General features: G+C 45.6%; 2 protein-coding genes across 2 annotated transcripts in view; one reads left to right on the top strand and one right to left on the bottom strand.

Moving 5' to 3' along the window:
* Positions 1–968: 968 nt before the first annotated feature.
* Positions 969–14,768, bottom strand: WHAMM (WASP homolog associated with actin, golgi membranes and microtubules). Its single transcript, XM_084213483.1, has 10 exons — positions 14,180–14,768; positions 11,158–11,331; positions 9,739–9,889; positions 9,096–9,265; positions 8,261–8,426; positions 7,126–7,313; positions 5,640–5,726; positions 5,460–5,555; positions 4,549–5,074; positions 969–2,274 (listed from the first exon to the last, which is right to left on the bottom strand). The coding sequence occupies exons 1-10, from the start codon at positions 14,717–14,719 to the stop codon at positions 1,982–1,984; spliced, it is 2,391 nt and encodes a 796-aa protein (XP_084069609.1). The 5' UTR covers positions 14,720–14,768; the 3' UTR covers positions 969–1,981.
* The window catches only part of FSD2 (fibronectin type III and SPRY domain containing 2), an 18,226-nt gene continuing 16,489 nt past the window's right edge, over positions 14,259–15,995 (top strand). Inside the window, exon 1 of the mRNA XM_084213488.1 lies at positions 14,259–14,338. The gene's annotated coding sequence lies outside the window, so the exon portion shown is untranslated. The remainder of the gene's footprint in view (positions 14,339–15,995) is intronic.

Below are 15,995 nucleotides of genomic sequence, written 5' to 3'. Positions count from 1 at the left end.
ACACAAGACATCAGACCCAGATGAGCTTCAGACGTGGTTACAAAAGAAACTCTCAAGCAGGAGAAATCACTGTCCAGTGGTGCTGATCCCCAGATGGCCTCTCCTGAGTGAAAGCGCTGCTGTTAAACACACAAAAGCTGTAAGATTTGCTGGAGAAATTGCAAGTCACTTAATTCTCAACATTATGCTGTGTGCAGCCTCCCAGGAATGCAACAGCAGTGAATCAGTGAAGGGCTCTGTGCTGCCATTTGGCAGGAGGCTCCAGCCAGGGGGAGGCAGCCGAGCCTCTGCACCCTCCATGCAGCTGTAAATAACCGCACCGCTAAAGGGCACGGCTGGGAGAGCTCTCAGTTCTCAGCCCCAGCACCACCCCCTGGGCTGAGCACCCCTTCTGCCCAGGGACCCTTGGGGAAGAAATCTTTGCTTTCACAGGATGATTTTGTCTATGGGAAGTGCTCAGTATTGGGGTGGATTCTGCCCTGCTGCCCCCAGCCCAGCCCAGCCCAGGGGGCAGCAGGGTGTGCCCAGCTCCCCTCCAGGGCATCTCCTCGGGACAAGTGAGTAACACCTGACCTGTTTGTCAGGTGTTTTGTCTCTGGTTTCATAGCAGTGGACCAAAACCAGGGTTTTTTCCTCAAATCCAAACAGCAGTAGGTGCCTAAACAGTAAAAAATGAACCCCCAGCTGCTGCTTCTGCTTCTTGCATGAAAACTGCTGCATACATATTTACTGTGCTGATTAAACAGATCTGCTGCTCTACAGTGGAAGAGGGAATTAAAGCACTGTATTTTCAATTTTGTTACCAAATTACAATTCATAAATATTTGGGAAAATAAGGGCATTTACATATACCATTAGTGAGAGTGCAGTTGCTGTATGGCTGCCACTTGCTATCAAAACCCAGGGTATAAATAATCCTCAGTTCACAGCAGCATCCTAAAATGACAGCACGCTGGATCCACTTCTTTTGTCAAGATATATTTTTATTAAGGGTCAGTATAAACTTCAAAAAAAATAAACTTTAATCATTTGTGCCACTATCTACCCAAAACAGCAAGAGTCTCTAAATTGAATGCAGCTGAATTTTGAAATAGTCAGCTTCCAGACACAATGTAAATACCTGCCATTTGTAAGGCCATCAGGTAATTTAAATTCATGAGAGTAGCTATAAACATGTATTGAAGTTCTCAGTGGAGAAATGCAGCCCATGCAGGACTAAATCCTGAAAAATATTGTATACAATATTTTGGCTTTTTCTTTCATGTCAACAGGTCGTTGTAAATGTAGACGTATGAAAAACATTTAACATCCAAAAGTTCTCTATACTTAATCTTTCAGCTAAAAAAGCACTTTTCAGTAATTACTGCAGTAGTGTTTATTTCAAACTTGAAACTGATTTTCCCAATCAGCATTATCAAGCCACCCATACGTGCACACTTTCTAACATGATGATAAATGGAGTACCCACACAGTTATTTAAGAGTGAGCTGCATTAGACAAGCAAAATGTTTAAGAATTTTCTGGACAATGGAGTGAAAGATTCCAGATTATGCTAAATGTTCTGGTCTGCCTCTGTCACCACAGATTTGCTTCTACTTTTATCTGACAAAAGACATTTTCAGTTATATTTTCACTCCTCAAACTTTGTTGTACTAGCATTACCCACTGTGCAGTAACAATCTAAATAATATATGTTTAAATCCAGCATTTTAGCTGCATTCAGATGTGGTGAAAACACTACATGGTTGAGCCAGGAACAGCAATTAGTGCAAGCATCATTTGGAGTATGATTTATCATGCAAAAATATGAATCTGTAGCTCCTACAGAAAATCAGCAGGGTTCTTTTACTTTACAAGACATTTTGGACTACGAGAACACCACACACAATCACACAGTTCCTTCATTTTGACAGGGACAGTCCTCTACAATGTGCAAAATGAGGCCCACACTCTGTGGCAGTCAGTAGGTCTGTTAGGCTGGTTAGCTGTCCCATTCTCCATTATTCTGATCGTTGTCCTCCTCTTCTTCAGAATCAGCAGACACTTTCTTAATTCTCTGCATGGCTGCCTTAATGCTTCTCTCCAGCTCACTAGGGGATCCTCTGCTGCCATCTCTGTCAGTATCTCGATTCACTTTCCTTAGTTTAACCCCCTGCCTTATGGCAGAGAGGATGTTGTCCTTCACAGAGGCGTACGGGTTGGGCTGCTCCACTCTGCGAAGGTGAACTTCACTGCGCTTCAGGGAAGCCAAAACTTCATCCATGGAACCTGCAACTGTTACCAGAAAAATGAGACAACCACGCTTAAGAGGTATGAAGTCCTACCCAAGGGCTCAGGGCTCTTCCTTTAATCTGTGCTAGTGCTAGGATGGTCTGTGCTGGCACAGACTCTTTCAAGCTCTGCAACAGCAGGATCTGGAACTGCTTTTAAAAAGCAGTTACAGCTTTTATATCTTGAATTGAGAATCCAATGCCTCTTCATCATTATATAAGGCTGTGCTCTAAGGAAGAAATTATACACAAAGGACAATGCTCTTTTTCATTACAACTTTATGGGCTTTCGAAAAAATTTCACTGAACCAAAAAAATCTCTTGCATTCTGTGTTATAAACAATCCACCATCCCTCCTAGCTTGCCCAGAAGCCTGCTGAGACCGCCAATTGCATTTTTGCTCAGCCAAGAGAAAAATGAAAGGATTTGAGTAGAAGGGCTTTAAAGTGCACCACTGAAGTCACTGGAAGCCAGATCAGGCCCTATGCAGGCAGCTCTTTTCTGCATGGACTTAGAAAACAATTCCTATTTTATAACATGATTTAGATCTCAGGTGTATGCTTCTGAACTGCAGACCATGAAGGAAACCATACTGAGAGTTTCCACTAGACCTCCTGATACACACTAATTTGTGTTTTACTCCTGCTGGACTCTCTGCTGCTTGCTCCAGACTGTCAGACAGGGAGGCTGTTTCCCTGGACAGCAATAGGTCCAGACCATCTGTGCCTCACAGCTAGAAATATTTTTGCCATGCGCAGTGCACACAAGGTTATGTGATTAACATCAACCACTTGAAATGCAACAGTCTGCTAAATCCTGTGGTACCTTCACAGACTGAAAAGGATCAAACAAAGATCCACCAGGTTGCCTTACAAAGCCTACAGGTAAGAGAGTGTCTTAAGTCTGCTACCTAAATGGGCTGCCTGGTAAAAGATTAGTCAAACAAATTATAATAGAAGCCTCTCCTGGCTTTTAACACACAAAGACATGAGTAGCCCATAACCAGAACATGTTTATGAAGCTATTTCAGTAAGTTCCTGTGGTAATTTAGCAATTACTGTTACAGCTACTGACATGGTGGCTTTCTTCAAGAAATAGGTGTAAACAGCTAATCAGATCTCTTCAATAAACAAAAAAATACCTTTTCTTATCCAAAAATCATGAAAAGACATCAATGTTAGGTTGTGAATGGCAGTAAATACTAGCTACCAGAAAGGCTGCTCCAACAGTAATCAGACTACTCTGGTGTACAACTTCTGTTGCTAATCAAGGCTTCTTAAGAGTCTCTGTGGTAGAGTTATCTCACGGATATCCCATACTGAGGTCTGCATTGGATGCACAGTACTTTGCCATGGTAACTCAACTGTGTCTCAGCCCTTCAGCTGCTTGTACTTCCCCACAGCTTGGAAGAACTGAAAACGCTGAACTTCCCCCGGTATTTCTGCCTGTGGTTTGCCTCTGAACTGATAGGATACAAAGGCTGCTTGGATGTATTGTGAAAAGTTGAAAAGGAAAAGGAATGTACCACGTTTAAAGACATTCTTCATTCTAGCATAAGCTCCACTGTGAAAAACAACAAAAAAATTGCTGCCTTCCAGCTTAGATCAATCTCTCTGACATAGTCAAAATATCCGCTTGCCTCAGAGACAAAAATAAACCTGTTAGCAGGATGCAACCAGTGCAGCCCTGGGAGGCTGCTGAGCTCTATTCTCATTCAAACTACTCCTTCAATTGCCAAGTTCAGCCTTCAATTACACCTGCATGATCTTGCTAACAAAGCAAAGGTGTAACAGAGCAGAATTTCTTCCCTAGGAACGTATGCCAAAGCTATTCACTCGCTTTTCAAATCCTGGTTGAATTCTGCATGAATTCCCTCCCTTAGGAAACCTTTATTTAGAAACCAAGCAAACTGTAAGTGGACAAAGCTGTGCACACCTTAGAAACATAAGCAGCCCAATTACAGCTCTGTAGTGCATACAGCATAAACACTAAAATGTAGCCTTAGTACAGTGACAAGTTTACCCACATTGCTCTTCTGACTGGACCATCAGGACTCTGTGAAGTATCTCAAACAGGACACACAAATCATTGCTACTCATTTAACATCCTGAGCTATGGTCAGTGTTATTTGATGTAGTTTTTTAGACTAAGCTTTTCAGGAGCCTCATTCTCCTGATCAAAACTACACACTACTCCTGTCCAGAAGCAGAGGAGGGAGGGAGACCACAAAAATACAGGAAATGCATTAAAAAGCACCGGTTGATGTGAGCCTACTTACCTATGCAATTATTTATGGACCTCCTGGATGAGTCATCCTGATTGTGCAGTGCAGGGCTTTCTGAGGGGCTATCAGGGCTGAGGGGAAGTGGTTTATCCTCTGTTGCTGATGGTGCTTTTAACTGGAGAGGTAGGGGAGGAGGTGGGGGTGGAGGGGGCACGGGAGGAGGTGGTGGAGGAGGGGGTGGAGGAGGGGGTGGAGAGCATGGAGAGACCATCAATTCCTCGCTGTGCTTTTGTTCCTCTGTGTCACCATCAGTAACAAAAATCTGGACAGGGATGTCTGCTGGAGTATTCTGACATGAAGCTTTTGGTTCCTTGTCTTCTACAAGCAGAATGCTCTGCGGCTGCTCGAGAGCTGCCCTTACTCTTGGTGAGGGTGCAGGGGACAGAACTGCTGGGGCTGCCCCTGTGCTCGAGGCAGGTGGAGGGGACAGCACCACAGCCTGCTGAGGGATGCCTCGTGGCAACTTGGGACTGCGAGGCTGGGGACGAGATGTTTTCAGAACAACATGAGCTGGACACTTCTGAAAAAGAAATCATAAGGCAGGAGGTCACTGGACTGGTCTCCATTGGACTCATCAAAACATCAACCCCAATGAGATGAAAAGCCACAGAGAACAGAACTGTCCCACTCACCCATTCAAGCAGAAAATTCAACCCTGAAGAAATTTTAATTAATAATAAAGCATTTGTTTCAAAGCCATCTCCTCACCTGTATTCTTTGCAACAGAGTCCACACCTGGAAACTGTATCTTTAGGAGATTTAATCCCCAGTACTCGTTATATATAATCCTATTTTAGGCTATCCCAACAGCTGTCTCTGATTGGAGCCACACTCACATGTGAGCTATGGCTACTTCCTGACATGTTCTGACACCACTTAGGACTACTGCAGTTCACAGTACTTGCCTCCCTGAATACTTTCAGCCTCTCCAGTGTTTTCTGACGTTCCTGGCTTATCCAAGCTTTTTTCTTTTTCTCCTCTTCTTTTTGTTTGTCTCTCTTCTGCATTAAAACACAAGTAAGTGAGCCTCAGTGTGTGAAAACCAGCAGCTGCCAGACTCCCCAGGGCTGCTGTTTGGTACTCACTATCTGAATGCTGTGATGCTGCTGGAAGCGCTTTCTGCTCTCTTCTGCCTGTTGCAGTCTCTGCCGGTGGCTCGCCTCACACTGATCCTGGGGGAAGAGCAGAATTCATGCAACTCTCAGTCAGTTCACACTTCCTCTGCACCAGCTCTGCCAGTAACTCCTGTGCACCAGCCACTAAAGAGCAACCACGGCTGGGTACTTGGCAGTGCCAAGAAAGATGGCTAAGCTCAACTAGCGTCAGATGTGAGACCCCGATGGTGAAGTCTGTGGGACTCCTTCATGGCTAAAGCAAATGTTCTCCTAATCAGCCATATTTTTATTCATGCTGCAGCAATAATGTATCCAGATGTGACCCAACCCCTCTGTCTTACAGTTTAATTTAAAAAAAAGAAAGAAAAAAAAGAGAAGGCAGACGAAAAGAAGAAACGAGCTCATGCAAAGACATGAGGAAGAAGGCAAGAAGGAAGCTAGCAAAGCAGTACAAAAAGACAAAGTTACTTTTCCCCCCCTCTCCCTCATTTGCCATAGCTCCCAAGTACGAAAGGCAGGGAAGCAAAGGTATGGGAAGCACAAGGAATGCCTAGCAAGGGTACTTTCTGTTAGTAACAAGTGCCACAGAGAAGCTGCAGGTTCAGTATTTTCTCTGGGAGTTGCTTTTTTCTCTGTACAGCGGGGGATTATCCACATGGCTGGACAAGCATTTGCCAACCATGTGGCATTTGGCTTCAGCGTTACACAACCAATAGACAGCAATTAAGTAAATGAAAACAGAAGCAAAAGAAGTGTCTGCCAAGGAAGCAGTTGCAAGCAAGAGACAATGATGGCTCACAAAATATTTCCAATGTAATTCCCAGTTTGTTCAAGCTACTGAGAGATAAAAGGTCAGACAGACTTGAAGCTAAACTCTGCTCTCTGCCCCAGCAGAACTGCAGGTGTAAGGTAAACTCCTCTTACTGAGAAGGTTCATGAGAGTCAACTTTTGTCTTCCTAGTGTTCTGCTCTGATTGGGAAACAAAGGAAAAACTGCCCTTTGCACAGAACTGAGAAGCTGGAGAGAAAACTGTAGCTGTTAAAGTTTCCCCTTCCTCCTGTTCAAAGGTAAAGTATCAGTGTGCAGGTTGTCCTATCACTGCAGCTTCCTCCACAGAAGGTCAGTTTCCTCCTCTACTGCAGCTGCTTTGGAAAAGGCTGCTAGGGCAAAGTTCCAGCTGGCCCCACAGGGCTCTGGTAAGGTCTAGCTGATGGGAGAACACCTGGGTCACCTAGGTAAGTTTGTGCTCTCTTTCCAAGCCAGACACACTTGCACCACACCACGGAGTGTAAAGCTGTTAAAATCACATTGCCCCTCTTTCTGCTTGCAGGCCTTGGCACTGAGTCATGAATCATCTTGCACGCTCCACCCAAACTTCCCTAATTGTTTCCTGTCCATCCCTCGTAAGTCAAGACATCAGCTGAAGAGAATGCACATCTCCAGGACTGCATTTACTTTTTTGTTCCTCAGGTAGGCTCTCCTCGCACAGACAGTCCCACGCTTTGTCTCCAACTGCTTAGTCTTCTGCCTCAGCACCGTCATTGCTGACAAGTTAGCGTAATGTTGTCCCATGCTCTGTTCAATGACCTTGAGCTCCTCAGGATTTTCACATGTATCATAGTAAACAACTTCATCCTGTTTCTCTAAAAAGGCATTTGGCATTTTTTAAGAAACCAAAAATTGCCACAGTTATTTAAACATTTAAAGAGCTAATGACATTTTAAAAGCCACTGAAGGCAGTGAGTTAGTTATGAGTAAGTGTAAAGCTCCAGAGCCGAGCTTGGTCCTTCACAGTCATATGCAAACATGTCACGTTACTCACAGGGCTGCTTTGCAGGATCAAATTTATGCTGTTAGCATTTGTTATTTAGCTTCCTCTTTCAAATGTCTTCCTGTGTTTCAATTCCTACCTTCACCAACTGGAGTTTTCCTGGAAAACTGAAGACTCTTCTTATCAACACTGGGTGTCTTATTTTACTATCTACCACACTTCAGCTATGTAACAAGCGGCAGCAATGTTTACCTCACAGTGTATGTGGTAACAGAGAATTCATAAGCATAAATAAGAACACAACTGGTGCCTAACTTGGTATAACTGTGTCACAAGAGACAGCCTGGAAGACAGTAGTATTCAGGTACCATTCTAGCTATAACCACCTCTTTTTGTCACTATAGGATGCATTTTGTAATTTCTACATGCTAGATTAGAATAGATGATGATGAATTACAGGACCTATTTCAGCAGGTGATCCCAGTTTCTGTCCATAGATCTTGCAGCTATTAGAGCAGTTAAGCACTGTCAATATAAATTACTCCATGCTAAACCAAGGCATGCACATATCACAGCTGCTAGCAAGATGAGCAACCGCTGTGGCTTTTTTTTTTACACTTGTGTTATCGAATTAGTGCCTAATTAATTAAAGTGTCTAATTAAAGACAAAATATCAGATGGTACCACAGCATTAATGTTTTCCAGCAATGCTTTCTACTAGCAAGACCCAAGCAATGATATCCTTTTTTTAAATTGAAAACAGAGTAGACTTATGTCACTTATGTGCTCTGAATATGTGCTTAAATATTTTATTCTCACCTTTAATCTGTCTCTTTATAGTGTCCAGCTGTACAATAAGCAGCATCTCTTCATGTTTCAATACTTCAAGCTGTACATTATATAATTCCAGCTGTGTTTCATAATACTGTATTTCCAGCTCCTCCACTATACTTAAATTCTCTTCTTGTTCACCAAGATTCTCCATCTGTAACAGAAAATAAAAAGCATTAGTAACAAAATACACACACATGAAACATGTCTGGATGCACAAATGCCTGTAAGGAGCCTGGTCTAACCGGCAGCTGCTTTGGTATGGAAAACAACAAAGCATTAGAAATGGCTTGGAGCAGAAACTCAGAGGACCAGAGAGCCTTATTAACCTAAAGTATAAATTTACCTTAAGTTTACCAGGAAAGACTTCATTATAATCTGTACAAATGACACTGCTCCTGAAAACAATTATACATGGTACAGTACACTACTTTTGGAAAATAAATATCAGATACTCCTAGCAGCAGTTAGATGGCATCAAAGATTAGTATTAAATAAGTATCTTAAATTTTCAGTGTCCTCTGAAAATAATATCTAGTCTTTATCTCCATAAAGAAAACTATTTCAAAGATTATTATCACAAATGCTCAAATGATACTTGAACTGTAAAAGCATGTATGTTAAGCTTTGCTGAGTGTCCTCAAACATGCAGGAGCAATTAAAAAACTGCAGATACGCATTTTCCACAACGTAAAACTGTGTTGAAAACCTAAATGCTTGCACAGACAAAGACTTGAAAAGCCTACTCTCATGACCATTTTGGTAGGTTTTGATCAGTCCTTCAAAGAACAGTGACAGAAAAGAAGGCTTTGTAAGGTCTTACGAGTTTCTGAATGCCAGCTCTCTTCTGTTTCAGGCACAACTCTCTCGCCCTCAGATGCTGAAGGGTTTCTTTTGCTAACATATATTTCAGGTTTTCTAGTCGTGGCAAAGCTGACGCCCAGGTGGTTTTACCAAATCTCTCCTCATCTTGCTCCATCTGTTTGTGCATTGCTGTAGATTAAAACAAGGCAGTAAAGCATGAGAAATGTAGCGTACTAACAGCCCTTGTGTGTTTCTGAAGTATTAAAAATGCTAATCTTATTAAACTTTCTAAAGCTTATGAAGCTTTAGAAATTACAAGATTACAAGGTTGAATTTGTGACCTTATACATGCATATGGAAATACACCCCAACAGTTGCACAGCAACACATTCTATTCACATGCTGAAATCCTTGAGGCTTGCACATCAAGCATTAAAAGCACTCATGGTTTTTGTGCAGAGGTTTGCAGCTGTAAGTCTCAGGCAAGTTAAATCCAACTGTAAACCAAATTGGCTAAAAGATGTAAATCTTAAGTGAATAAAGTATTTCTTTCTTAAGTTGGACACTCACCTGAACCTCAGGTTCTGCACAGAGATAAGAAGAGTTCTCAGTCACCTAAGTTAGGTATTTACACAACCTTTTGTGTAAGTCATTCTGATTACCTGCCAGAGCCTTTACAGTTTCCTTGAAGTAGTTCACTGTGATATCCTGAATGGAGCACACAGCACTCTCAGCTCGCTTAGTCCATTCATCAGCATCCTTCTGCAAAGCTGCTACTCTTCTAGGCCCCAAATTATCATACTGCAAAGATTTCTGCAAGGACACAAAATTCTCAGTTACCACCTGGTTTCCACAGAGGTGCAGCCACACTATGCTACACTTGGAGACATTTCAAGAATGGTGGCGAACATGACCTTCCCCTCACCTGTCACAAAGTGAATCACTGCTCATTCCTATTTCTCCTTCTCTAGGCTAATTCAGAACCTTTGCTCCCCAATCCTGACCTCACATTTGGATTAATTTACTTCTTAAAATATTTTTTGAACTATCATATTTAAAATTACATCCAATACAAGCGTTTTTTATTGTTACTAAAAGTAACTCTTCTATGTGCAATGTTCTCTTCTATTTTTCCCCACGTGTTGACAGCACATTGCACCAGCAGGTTCTCCAGTTTGGCAGCTCTTTCACACAGGAATAGGGATACAAGAAAGAAACAGAAGAGAATGTTTTCAAGTCCACAAAGGAGACGTGGGTACAAGCCTACTATACAAATATATTTTTAGAAGAATTATATTTTAAATGAGCCTAAATATCCCTTAGAGGGTTTTTTTAATACAGTCTTTATTTCATTCTTTCCAATTTCCACTTTAATTTTCAGAACAGTACATTTTATTGTCACAGGTTTAGACCTTCAGTATACAAGCACCTTAATCTAAACTTAAATCTGCTCTCTTTGAGAATATTAACAGCTCACTTTAATTTTAACACACTATTTAGGGAAAATCAACATAGTAAATGGCTGTTGTTTCCAGGGGCATCATAACTTTCAGAATGTGCTTCCAGTTTAAGATGCACATAAAACAAAGTGAGTGCAAGGACAAATGATATGTTTTCATCTGCAGTTCTAGCAGGTTGTAGCAGTAATAGAAAACTCCTTTGAGTGAGAAGGTCTCCTCCACAACTGAGTTAATCTGGTGCATCAGCATTCCTGGGGATGACACTCTGAATGTAAAAAACGAATCCCATGGGAAGGTGGCACAAGAAAGGCTACTTATATCTCAGCAAATTCAGCCTCCCAGAGAGTAAACCCCAGGGAGGTGGAGCCTGGGGATAGTCTCCTTTTAAGCGGGAAGCCAGCTGCAGCTCTAGTGAAGCCATTATCATGGACTCAGATCCTCTGAGAGTGGCTCTGCCCTAACTCTGAATTTGTCAGTCATGTTTGATGGTCTGGCAGAGGGGAAAAAAAGCAGGTACAGCCAGAAGTAGGGAATGTTACATGACTTGAGCCTGAACTGCTCCACGAGCAGCTGATGCCCCACTATGCAGCTTGGCCTTTCACTTTGTAAAGGCAGACTTACCAGGATTTCCAGTTTGTACAGCGTCGCCAGCTCTCGCATATCTCTGAAGGGCTGCAGCAAATACTGGTAGAATTGTGTTGCCATGGTGACCAAATCCTGATAAGCTTCATCTTCTTCTTCATAAACCTTCATCAAAGCCACCATTGTGTCAGCACTTTTATGCTGCTGCAGAACCTAGTGGGATAAAAGGTAAATCAGACACGGCTGCTTTGCATTCGTGTGTGCTGGATGCTGCCAGGCTGCGGTGGGAAGGACCTGTCCTTCCACAGCCAAGACTTCCCACTGCACAGGAGGCCTGTGCCAGGCATTCTGCAGCCACCCCAGGTGAAAATACCTCCAACTCCACACTGTTAGAGGCACTAATTGCTGCACATTCCATCAGGAGCCTGCAAGGAGCATCCTGCTTAGGGCGTCTACCAGAAACATTCTAATAACTGTGAGCAGATGACTTGGTTGCTGCTTTTTATAAACATAAATGGGAATCTTGAGAAGTCTGTACTGGAAGGTATTCTTAAACTGGCTGTTGCATTGCTTCCACAATTACTAAATGCCTGCTAATGAGTTTTTGGATCCAAAATTTCTGACTTTGGGCACAGAAAAAAAAAACAGATTGGCATTTACCTCTGATGCACCCTGCAGTTAAATTCCTTTACCAATTGTATAATTTATAATAGCTAATTCTAACCTCAGTTCTAGTGGTATTACACTTTGTAAGTCACAATTCTTCCATGGAATTACTGCCTTTCGATACAGTAGGCCCTATTTATTTCCTTCCATGACAAAATAAAAAGTTGGGGATTTCCCCTCAATTGCATTTGTTTACTGGTACCAATCACAGCTTCAATGGTTTTTCTTTGACACCAGCTGGCAGAGACCATGGCATGCTCTACATGCCAGGATAGAGTGAGCTGGCTGAGAGAACACAGCTAAGTTCCACTGAGAAACAGACCTTCCTGGAAGGACAGTGTGTGCTCTGCAGCTCCATAAAGAGGGAAGGGGATGGGAGGGGTGTGTGTGAGAAAAAGCATTAAAAAAAATAAGCTTGGGTTGTGTTGCAACTGAAAAGCACTGAAATTAAACCATCATGTTTGTTCTTGCCAGCTGAGTCTGGGTAAGACAGCAGAGTTCCCATGTATGGAGGAACTTACCCAGAGAAAAATCTCTGGAAGTCAGCTCAAGGGCATTTCCCACCCACCCTGTCTGCAGGCCTGGCACAGGCAAGACAGGGGAACAAGAGAATGTGAACTGCAACATTTCTGATAATCCCATAAGTGTGACAGCCTCTTGGGCCTCCCCGGGAGCTTGTGGCAGTTCTGACACAGTCCTAGGGCCCACCTGCAGCATTTTCAGTCTGCTTTTGCCCCACTATGCAAGCAAATACAAATGCAAGAGCTGACTTTTTGATTCCTACTCTAAAAGCAAGAAGTGAGGGTCACGCTGCTCCTGGAGGATGCTTAGAGTGAGTAGAGGAGAAGTATTAGTGAAGGACATTAATGTAAAAAGCAAAAAAGGATGCTCTGGAACTTCAGGCTGGTTTAATGTCTATTTCTTGAATCTTCCATAACTTGGTCTAGACTACAGTATATGGAATTTATGTCCCTGTTAGGCCTGAAAGTACAATACCACTCTGCAGCATGTTTAGCCATGTCTAAAACATGGCTGGAAATCACAGAGGCTCCAAGCTGTACCTCACCACCAAGCCCCAAACTGCCACAGAGCTGAACAGGCTGCTCAGCACAGAGCTGAACAGGCTTGTGCTGCTTCCAAAGGAACGTGGTGGCTGGAATGTATTTCTAACTGGGCTGTGAACCGTTAGTCAGTGACAGACACTGACTTTTGTTTACAACAAGGTACGTGTTCATGTAAACTAAAGCTGTGTTTTTAAAAACAGTGTCTTTCTGAAAAAGTAGTGTTGTTTCATCTATTAAATACTGCAATAGGAAAGAGAAGGCTGAAGTCAACTGTCATAACTTTCCTCCATGAAAGCATGATCACTTTCATAAAGATCACTTTCATTGCCAGAACGTAAGACTGTAAACAAGTACTGCAAGAAACAGCAGCACCACACTGGTGAGCCTGAAGTATCTGTAACTTGTCAACATTCCGATGTCCTAACTGCAACTCTGTTACTACACACTACCCTTTGAATTCCTGCTTACAAGAAGGGGAAAAGATCCAGGAACACACCTATAGCAAGAAGAAACCTAAGGCACCAAAGGAAGAAAGTACTAACATCATCATTCGATTAGTAGGGCAGAATTTGACACTTATAAAAACAACAAAAAACCCACACACAATTTCTTTGAATACAAACCACTTATTTGTATAGGACCAGGACTAAGTTTGGTCTTAAAAAAAGACTGTGAATCCTCCAGTTACAAGCATTACTGCAAACATGTAGTCTGAGACCTTCTCAGGGAGGTTAGAAAATTAGCACATGATTCTATTCTCCTCTTCGGTTACTGTTCCACCCATTGCCCAACACTGCTGGATGTTTTCAGCAATGTGTTTTTGTAGGAGTGCCTGCAGCTTAAGTAAGAGCCCCAATGTCTTACAGTGACTGGGACGTGGCTTATTCCCCACTTAATAAAGGTGCACTTTCAAGACCGATGACACTTAGTACTTCGGAAAGTGACTTTGCTGCTTTCAGACAATAAGAAGTGTTTGTGTAAACACAAATCTGGACATTGGACAACAGCAGGAGCAAGCTGGTATCAGTGACTTGGTCACCCTTGCTCGCGTGAGTCTGGCGAGGCTGCCCAGATCGATGGAGGCCCGCAGCAGCAGGGACTGACTGCCAGGCTTATCATGCAGCTCCCAGGCGAGCACGGGGCGCCAAGCCGGAGCTCAGACAAGTGCAACCATGAGCTGAGCTGCAGCACCGAACACTGAAGACAGTCCTACACCCAAGCGCCCCTTCCCTGCCCGCAGGGCTGGCCCGGCAGCCCCCGGCCCCGCACCCCTCGGGGCCAGCCCCGCGCCCCGGCTTCCTCCGCCCCGCGCCCGGCCCCGGGGCCCGTACCCGCCGCAGGGCCTCCTTGGCCCGGGCCAGGTGGCCGCGCAGGGCCTTCCCGCGGAGCTCGTGGAGGCTCTCGAAGTACTCGTCGTCGCAGCAGCGGTCGGCGGCGAAGAGCGCGTCCAGCACCACGCGGGCGCCGCAGAGCTCCAGGGCCCAGCCCAGGTACAGCTCCAGCGCCCGGCACAGCTCCTGCAGCTCGGCCTCGTCCGGCGCGGCGCCGCCGGGGAAAAGCACGGCCCAGAGCCCGCCGGAGGACGCGCCGGGCAGCGCGGGCGGCAGCTCGGGGAAGGCGGGCTCCAGACGCGGGCACACGGCCGACAGCTGCCGGTGGACGCCGCGCAGGGCCGGCGCCGAGAAAAGCCCGGCCCAGCTCTGCGGGGCCTGCTCCGCCGCCTCCGTCCGCCCGTGGCAGGTCACCGCGAACGCGCCTTCCGCGCCGTTCCACCCCACGAGGAAGCGGAGCCGCGGCGGCGGCTGAGGCTCAGCGAAGGCGGTGTCGCGCACGGCCACCCACCCCTCCAGGCTGTCGGGCTGCGGCTCCATCGCGACAGCGGCAGCGGCGGCCCCGCGGGCCCGGGAGCGAAACAGAAACCGGGCGCCGGGAGGGGAGGGGCCGGCGCGCGTCACCCGGCAGCGCCCGCGCCCATTGGCGGGAGGGCAGGGGGCGGGACCGTTGCATCGGGGGCGGGGCCATAGGGGCGGGGCCGCGGCAGAGGCGGGGCCAGGGCTGCCCTCACGGCCGGAGCGGAAAATGAACAGCGCGGAGTTAATGAGCGAGACGGGCGGCCCCGGGAAAGGCTGGCATGGCATGGCATGGCATGGCATGGCATGGCATGGCATGGCATGGCATGGCATGGCATGGCATGGCATGGCATGGCATGGCATGGCATGGCGTGGCATGGCATGGCATGGCATGGCATGGCATGGCATGGCATGGCATGGCATGGCAGGTGCTGGGAGGTGACCCCGAAATCACGTTCCCACCCCGCTGCCATGGGCGCGGACTCCTTCCACCAGGCCAGGTTGCTCAGAGCTTCATCCAGCCTGGCGTTGAGCACCTGCAGGGATGGGGCATCCATACCTTTCCTCGGCAACCAGTGCCAGGGCCTCACCACCCTCTCAGTGAAAGAATTTCTTCCCAATATGTAATCTAAAACTACTTTCAATTTGAACTATTCCCTTTGTCCTGTCAGTATATGCTGTTGCGAATAATCTTGCCCCATCTTCCCTGCGTTTTTCCTTCAGGTGCTGGCAGGAGAAAGCTTTGTGAAATGAGCCGCCGGTCCTGTGCGGAGTGGCGGGCAGGAGCAGGGCGCACACAGCCCCGCGTTTGAGCCGCTGCAGGAGGGACAGCTTTCCTCCCAGCCGTCCTTCCTGTGGTCCTCGCAAAATTCCACGAGTGGTTGCATTCTACAACACCAGGCAAACCCCACACTCTTCCCCTTGAGCCTGAGCCCTGGGGCCCTGGGCCCACAAACAGCCCAGGGTGCTTGTCCGGACACCCAGCTCAGCCCGAGGTCACCGGGCTCTGCACAAATGCCACCCAAGCACTGCCCACTGCCTCACGGGCACCGAGGGGAGCAAAGAGCAGCGGGGTGATGGAACAAATGGAATTCACTATCCACCAAATGTTATATTCCAGTCTTTGGAAGCAAAGTACCGCTCATTTTTTGAGAAAGTAAGGCCTATAAGACGGCGTAGCTTAACACAAAGCAAAAATAAGCTCTTGGTTGAAAAATTAATCAAATCTGTCAGACAGCATAAATGTTAACATTTCAGCAAGGGCTGCGTCACTTGTGTGAAAACACTTCTGCTCTAA

Source organism: Fringilla coelebs, assembly GCF_963513975.1.
Source record: "Fringilla coelebs genome assembly, chromosome: 12".
Lineage (NCBI taxonomy): Eukaryota > Metazoa > Chordata > Aves > Passeriformes > Fringillidae > Fringilla > Fringilla coelebs.
This window is presented reverse-complemented; position numbering and strand designations above follow the sequence as displayed.

What these genes read in the sequence shown, in the direction of transcription:
- WHAMM (XM_084213483.1), bottom strand. Translation starts at nt 14,719, where the DNA reads ATGGAGCCGCAGCCCGACAGCCTGGAGGGGTGGGTGGCCGTGCGCGAC. An exon ending in GAGCTGGCATTCAGAAACTC is followed by an intron (nt 8,427 to 9,095) that starts GTAAGACCTTAC and finishes TTTCTGTTACAG; the next exon opens with ATGGAGAATCTTGGTGAACA. An exon ending in CCTACCTGAGGAACAAAAAA is followed by an intron (nt 5,727 to 7,125) that starts GTAAATGCAGTC and finishes CTCTTCCCCCAG; the next exon opens with GATCAGTGTGAGGCGAGCCA.